The sequence below is a fragment of the Physeter macrocephalus genome, chromosome 9, assembly GCF_002837175.3.
Source record: "Physeter macrocephalus isolate SW-GA chromosome 9, ASM283717v5, whole genome shotgun sequence".
NCBI lineage: Eukaryota > Metazoa > Chordata > Mammalia > Artiodactyla > Physeteridae > Physeter > Physeter macrocephalus.
In genome coordinates, this window is record NC_041222.1 from 15,402,596 (window position 1) to 15,410,228 (window position 7,633).

The 7,633-nt window shown below is 42.7% G+C and overlaps 1 protein-coding gene across 9 annotated transcripts in view; it reads left to right on the forward strand.

The window, feature by feature from the left end:
• PTPN3 (protein tyrosine phosphatase non-receptor type 3) overlaps nucleotides 1-7,633 on the forward strand; it is a 109,237-nt gene that overhangs the window by 60,487 nt on the left and 41,117 nt on the right. For all 9 annotated transcript variants that reach the window (XR_003681161.2, XM_028493691.2, XM_028493688.2 and 6 more), the window contains 4 exons: nucleotides 1,287-1,375; nucleotides 2,534-2,597; nucleotides 3,986-4,158; nucleotides 7,225-7,359. Coding sequence is in view for 8 of the 9 variants with exons in the window: in XM_028493691.2 (XP_028349492.1) it covers nucleotides 1,287-1,375; nucleotides 2,534-2,597; nucleotides 3,986-4,158; nucleotides 7,225-7,359 (461 nt within the window). In the remaining variant the exon portion in view is untranslated. The remainder of the gene's footprint in view (nucleotides 1-1,286; nucleotides 1,376-2,533; nucleotides 2,598-3,985; nucleotides 4,159-7,224; nucleotides 7,360-7,633) is intronic.

Below are 7,633 nucleotides of genomic sequence, written 5' to 3' on the forward strand. Positions count from 1 at the left end.
GCACGAACCCGTGTCCCCTGCATCGGCAGGCGGACTCTCAACCTCTGCGCCACCAGGGAAGCCCTATTTCCCTATATTCTGATCCCAAGTATCATGTTTAATGCAACCCTGGTTTTCAACTTGCCAGTGTGGTTTTGCTTTAAGCATGTGATTTCAGTTGGGTTCCCAAGAGTGATTACTCTCTGGGCTTTCCACCACAGTATCAGCAGTGTTTTCTTCGGCCAGTTTTTCCAACTCCCCATGTTCACATCAATGTTCATAAATGATTTGTCCCACTGTCTCTTGAGAGGTGAAGGACCTACCGCATGCCAATACGTTCTTATATTCTCTCAGTTCAGCTTGATAAAACTCTTAGAGGTGGGTTCGACAATCCTTATTGTACACAAGGAAAAACTGAGGCCAGTAGCCCAAACCAACACAGCTAGTGAGTGGCAAACCTAAGGTTCACATCCAGTGGTAACTCTGCCCCTTCTTTAAAATTACGAGTATCTGATTGGGTAAATAGGGATATAGATGACTCAAGGGAAGGAACTGTTTATTTTAAAATTTTCATTCTCAGATGGATTTAAAACATCTTTTAGTCTCTGGCAAACCTAAGGTTCACATCCAGTGGTAACTCTGCCCCTTCTTTAAAATTACGAGTATCTGATTGGGTAAATAGGGATATAGATGACTCAAGGGAAGGAACTGTTTATTTTAAAATTTTCATTCTCAGATGGATTTAAAACATCTTTTAGTCGCTGTATCTTCCTTTTATTATCTTCGTTATCTATGGCAATGCCTAGCTCCTGGGCTCGTAATAAATGTTGACTATATTGGACTTACAAGCCATAGTTTATTTTTCATTGGGTTTAGAATCAGCAGTTCTACACTTCATATTAATAGCTAAAGCCTTTTCAGTGATGGGAGTCGAGATTTGTTTAAAGCTGTGCGGGGGACGAGGCTTTTCTGATTTTAATATGGTGTCTGATACTAATTGTTGAAAATGTAAAGGCACATGTTCATTTCTGTGATTCTGTGGAATGAATGAGCTTGCCTGGTGGTAACTTTGTAAACTGGCAGAACCCAGGTGTTGCTGTCAGGCAGTGTATTTTCACCTTAGAAGAATTTGGTGCGGAGTACTTGGATCTTAAGTATCTGTTAAGAGGAGATTTTTGCCTGTTTTCTGTAATTTTCCTTTTGGAGCTTACGTGTAGTGCTATTTATAAAAGCGTGGGTGCTTAAGTTACCAGAGGGCATAAGCATGACAGTAACACGCTGTGAATCTGAGATCTTGCTTTTTACAGGATCTGCACAGTTTAGATCTAACGATTGGAATTGCTTCTGTCGGCATCGCTGTGTACCGAAAATATATTTGCACAAGTTTCTATCCTTGGTAAGTGCAAACCGGTTCTAACTACTTTCTGAATCGTGCTTTAAAAATATGCTGAACAAAAGTAATGGTACCTCTAATTTTAAACTTTTATTTCTAAAGAAGGGACAGAGACTTTCTCCCAAGTTTTTACCTCTGACCTGTACAATTAATCCAGATTCAGTACTTGGGAAAATTAGTTTGGTTTTTATCAGCATCCCCTTCTTCCCCAGTCACCCTGTGGTTTGGGATACCGTGTGAAACCTGGATAAAACAACACAAGGCAGGTTTTGGAGTTAAGGAATCCTTCCTGTGCGGCACATTAGCCAGGATTCAGAGAACTTCCTGTGGGCAGGAGCTGTATTTTCAGGGCAGTTCCTTAGTTACTAATTGAAGTTTTATCAAGTGCCCAGTTCTGGTCTGAAAACTCAGGGGATCCAGCAGACTTGAATCCTCACAAATCTGAGAAACGCAGTGCTGTCCCCACTGTTCAGAAGGCTCCATGGTGGAGGGCTTCAGAGCACGAGCTCATATCCTGGCTCCAAGCATTCCTGGTTTGAATGAGATCTTGAGCACTTAAGCGCTGTCTGCCAGCCTCAGTTTTCTCATCTGAAAGCTGGGTATAATGATAGTACTTTTCAGGACTATTGCAAGGCTTAGTAGAGGGGCTGCTTGTAAAGCTTTAAGTATAAAAAAAGGCTGTTAAGGGTGGCTATAATTGTGTTACTGTGCAAACAATAGAGAGGCTACTTGACACACAGCTATTAAGTGGCTGTGAAGTTTGCGAAGCAGCTGGGATGCGGACCCAGGTCTGCCTGTCCTCCTGCCACTCCACACTGCCCTCCGCTGTCTTCCCCAGGTATATACACACCAGCTCTAGCAGAGCGGCAGCATCACAAAGGCAGCTGACAGCAAAGAGAGCGCATTGCCCATGGTCCTTGTTATTTAAGAGCTACCTCAGAAACCAGGGGCCCTGATGTGATACTCAACTTCAGTCAGCTACTTAGTGTTTGGCCGAGGTGATGGGGCCGCCATCCTTTCCGCGCTGAAGCAAAGTCTAGGAAGCCGAGAGCCCCCAGCCGTCACGACTGTGGACTAGAGAACACCCGCCAAGAGGCGCCCGCTGCAACCTCGCTGCTCCCTGACGTGCTTCTTTTGTGTTGTGTTTTACTTTTTTTGCAGGGTGAACATTCTAAAAATTTCTTTCAAAAGGAAAAAATTCTTTATACATCAGCGACAAAAACAGGTGAGTTGTACCTATGCTTGCGTTGGTTCTTGTGTTTTTAGCCAGTTCAGCTCTTAGTCCTTCAGCAGGCGAAGGAATTTGTCGCACGTGTAACAGGGAAGAAAGAGCATTGCAAACGGTGGAAGGAAAGTGGGCAGCAGGGTCCGGAGGGCCCCGCAGTTTTCTGTGTAATTCACTGCTTATGAATTCACTGTAATTCATCTGGCTGAGGAAGTCACTTGCTTTGGAGTCAGAGACATTGGGTTCAGATCCTAGCTCTTCCACTCACCAGTTGGGCGGGTTACTTAACCTCCTCTAGTCTGAGTTACCTCGTTTACAGGAACGCCACAATGCCCAGCTCTCAGGGAATCATCAGATTTAGATAGAAGTGCCATCGGTCAAAGCACCTGGCCGAGCCCACTGCAGAGTAGCAATAAAAGTCAGCAAGGTCAGTTCCTTCCCTTGATGTGTTTAAAAGGCACGGTGGCCTTGCATATATGTCTCATAGGAGGAGTCTACAGCTCTCCAGATAACTCAGTTTGGTTTTCCACGTGGAGAAGGGCAACTTAGAGGTGAGAGAACCCACAGCTAGTGAAGTGGAGGAGCTGGAATTTGAACCGGTCGTTACGAATCTGAGATGCCCGCTTTTCCCACGACACCACACTCTGTCTTGTTAGGCTGCATATTTTTCACTTACTGTCACTACGTCATTTCCCCATTTTCCAAAGATAACATGTACCTAAAATGGCTCCACATCACAATGAGCTCTTAGGACTGAGAGCACTAAAGCTCAGAGAAAACTAGGACTAGAATCTGGGTCTCCCGAGCCCCAGATGCAAAGTTCAAGGTGCCGTAAAAATGCACAGGATGGTAATTTAACATGAGAACAGAAAACCTGAACTCAGGTGGAATGGAGGTAGAGCAAATGATCAAAATGATTATTATAAGCGAGCACTAGATCTAACTCTCTTTGTGGAGAGCAAATAGAGAAACCCAAAGCATTTTAAGATTCCTGTCATTTGATAGGTGAAAGATGATTTCTTCAGGGGAGAGATTTTTCCCAGAGCTAAATTTTGAAAGGAATGTATCAGACAGCCCTTATCTGCTTGCTCCAAATATATCCGACCTAGAAATGTAGGCAGGTGTGAAATGAAAGCGTTCATGAAAGACCACGGATGATGATAAAGAGTAGACTCTGGTCATCTTTATTACCACGTTCTTAAAGACGGTTAACAAATCCTGCTGTTGAATATTCTTAGAACCCTGTTTTTGTGGCCTAAGGAATTTTGAAACCGGTTTTCTGCTGTCCATTGTCTCTTACTTGTTAACCACCGATGTGGGCATAAAATGCTTGAGACCCTGCTCCTACATCTGTGTAGATGAAATCTCTACTGTGTTTTTCCTCCCAGACTGAATCCAGGGAACACATAGTGGCCTTCAACATGTTAAATTACCGATCTTGCAAAAACTTATGGAAATCCTGTGTCGAGCACCATACATTCTTTCAGGCAAAGAAGCTACTACCTCAGGAAAAGAATGTTCTGTCTCAATACTGGACTCTGGGCTCTAGGAACCCCAAAAAGTGAGTATGCTTTAGGGACAGTCTCCACACTAGGCTGAGAAATAAACACGTTCTGGTCACCCCTAGGGAGTAAACATCCTCAGGGGGAGGGACGTCTTTGCTCAGGGGCCCCAGGCCCTGGGGCCAGAGCTGCTGGTGGATCTAGAACCATGGGTGAAAGTCTGCTGGGGCCGCAGTGTGTCTTTCCACACACGCAGGCACTTCTCCTATTCTTGTCACTTGCTTCTCTGCCTGCTCAACTCTGTAACACTCAGAGCCCCCAAGCAGCCAGCATTGGAACAGCTCCGTCATGTCACACCCAGGGAAGCACAAGGCTGTGACTAAGGGTCATCTTGGTGCCATTAAGACAGCCTCTCCCACTGAACATTAATCCCATAATTTGCTCTATAATAACGAATGAGCAGAAATAAAGATTTCCAGAGTCCAGTGGCTTTGGCATATACTACATCCAGCAAGCACAAGATAGTAACAGTAATAATTACAGTTGATGACTACTGAGTGCTTACTTTGTTCCATGCACATACTTCATTATGCTTCATTCTTTTTTTTCTGTATGTTTAATTCTTACAGCAATCCCATGTGTGCTATTATCCGTAGGAATGATATTCAAAATACTTAATGACTAGTAAATAAATGTATACATTTTAAACTTTTAGATTACAGTGTATTCTCATGCAGTTTATATTGTATATGTTTTTATTCTAAGATGTAGAATACAAAATGTATTATAAATACTTGCCTTCTAAATATAAGATGTAGCAGAAATTCCATATCAAATTATTTTCTAAATTGGTTGGAAAAGTTATTTTTGTGATTTTTATTTTAATTGATGTGGCTGTTACTAAAAATGGTGCCCCTGTCTGAGCCATTATCTGATATGTGGGACTGTATCAGACTATTCCAGTGACTTTCCTATTACATGGAAATCAGTTGATAGCTTTCTCAATTGAATAAGTAGTAAATGTCTGTTAGTATCAGTGATAGTATTGATATTTATGGTGCTAAATGCTCTCTCTAAGCTTCTGATGAACCAAGAACAAATATATTTTCCAAGTTTTTGTCTTCTAATACCGTCCAGCATTTTTACACATTCAGTAGCTCTATTTCTGAACATGCCGTAAACATAACTTGCTGGAATGTAGCATTTACTTTAGTTGGACTTAATCCTCTTGGTGAGCTGAAAAGTGGCATTGAGAGCAACTAAAAGCTTGGACTCTCTTACGGAAGGCTGGGTTAAAATCTGATCTACATCAGTTTTAATTTAATTTGCTTCTTCATCTGTAAAATGCAAACAACACGGAGGAATTTTTTTTTTTTTTTTTTTTTTTTTTTGGTTCTCCATTGTGGCAGAAAAAACTACCCCTGTTTTGGTGGCTTAAAGCAGTAACCATTATATTATATCTCAAGATCTTGTGGGTCAGGCATTCGGGAAGGGTGTGGCCAGATGATCCTTCCTCTCTGTGCAGTATGTAGACTAGGGTTTCTCAGTGAGATGCAGCTAGCGGCCGGGCTGGGCTGAGGGTCCGGGACCACTTCTCTCCCACACCGGGTGCCTTGATGGAATGATCAGAAGGCTGGACTCATCGGGACCCCCGCCCTCTCTGTGTGTTCTCAGGGCCTCTCACAGGGTAGTTGGATTTCTTACACAGAGGCTCAGGACTGCAAGAGCCTAAGGCAGAGGTGGCCGGTCATCTTAAAGCCTAGGCCCATACCTGGCACAGCTACTCTCGGTCAAAGCAGTCATAGGCCAGCCTGGGTTCAAGAGTCAGAGAACTGGCAGCCATTTTTAATCTGCCACTAGGGGTCACTTGGGACATGGTGGGTGGCTCAGTGGCCACAGGTCAGCAGTTCTTGACCACCAATACCAGCTTCAGCATACTGGCAAATCTCATCCCTCATTCTCTCCATTTCATAGATGGAGAAACTGAGGCTTAGGTTACGTGATTTGCCCAACCCCTAGAGATACCGTTATACATTTGCATATTGGGCCCTCTGAAAGCTTCCATGTAAAAGAAACTTGTTCGGTATTTTCCAAGCTTATGGGACAGTGGAACACTTCTTTTTCCAAAGAGTACCTATTAATAACCTGTGACGCATACTTTGGGGAGCTGCTACATTAAACCTTTGAATCATCCCGCTTGCTCCCCTCATTCCGATGATGTGCTCTCAATCAACGGTAATTTGATTTCTGATGTAGGTTCTCGTGGTGATGCTGCTGTGAGCATTTTGATCAGGGTGACAACTGTACTTCTCATTGAAAACTAGTACATTGATATTCTAGAGGGTGTGCTTCGTGTTACCTATGTTCTTGTGGGGTTTTTTTTGTCCTTTTTTTTTGTTGGGTTGCTGGTTTTAGGATGAAAGGAATTGCGTGGAATGTTTTAATGAGACATTAAAGCATTGTTTAAAATTTAGAAATGCCAGAACTGAGTTTCCCCGAAACTGGCTTCAAACTCCATCCTCTCAAATAATTCATTCTCTGAAGGGTCTAGAGAGCTGAGATTTAAATTCTCTAGGTATAAATAAAATTTGAAAGTAACCTTTAGGGTGGCACATTCAGAGAACATGGCCTGAAACTCTGCTGTCTAAGCATATTTTCTCAGGTCTGCTCTTAAAGAGTTCTGAGTGATTTACAGTGACGGTCTCTGCCAGCTAGGATGACAGAGAACACTGGGAAGGATGGTTAATGTTTGTACTCACGCCAGTGTGAGTAAAGTGAGCATTCCTTGAAGTTACTTGAACTGTATTTCAATGTTAATCCTGAAATTCCTTCTAGCTGGTAAGGCTTGCTGATATTCTGAAAGCAGTTTTGTTGCTTGAAATAGTAAGGACAAGAAAATATTTTTTCACCCGAAGAGAAGAAATAACATAAGGAAAAGCTAGGACAGAAAGGAATCTCTTCTGACCCGTGTACCTCCACTCCTGGTAACCTCTGCTGGGGTCATCAAGGTGTTAACCAGTCATCCGTCAGGGAGGGAGGGTGTGTAGACCTGTTTCACTTATGCTGTCACTTCTTTCTCGTTGAACATGTCAGTGTAGAAAGTGAACCTACATCTGGTTTTTCAGGTCTGTAAATAACCAGTATTGCAAAAAAGTGATTGGAGGGATGGTCTGGAACCCGGCCATGCAGAGATCTTTATCAGTGGAACATTTAGAAACCAAGAGTCTACCATCTCGGTCTCCTCCTATTACTCCCAACTGGTATGTCTTCCTTTTTTGGTATTACCCACCAGTAAACCCTTTACTTCTTTTAAAATCTCAATAAAAATAAAAACCTAACTACAGGTGGCCTATGGTCAGAGTTTACATTTGCATGTTTGACTGTTGCAGAAGTAACTATTTTTGTGAAATGCACAAGTCTAGCTAAACATTTTCTTTAGTGTATGATGCTGGGATGTTCTTTTTTTTTTTTTTTTTTTTTTTTTGGCGGTAAGCGGGCCTCTCACTGTTGTGGCCTCTCCCGTTGCGGAGCACA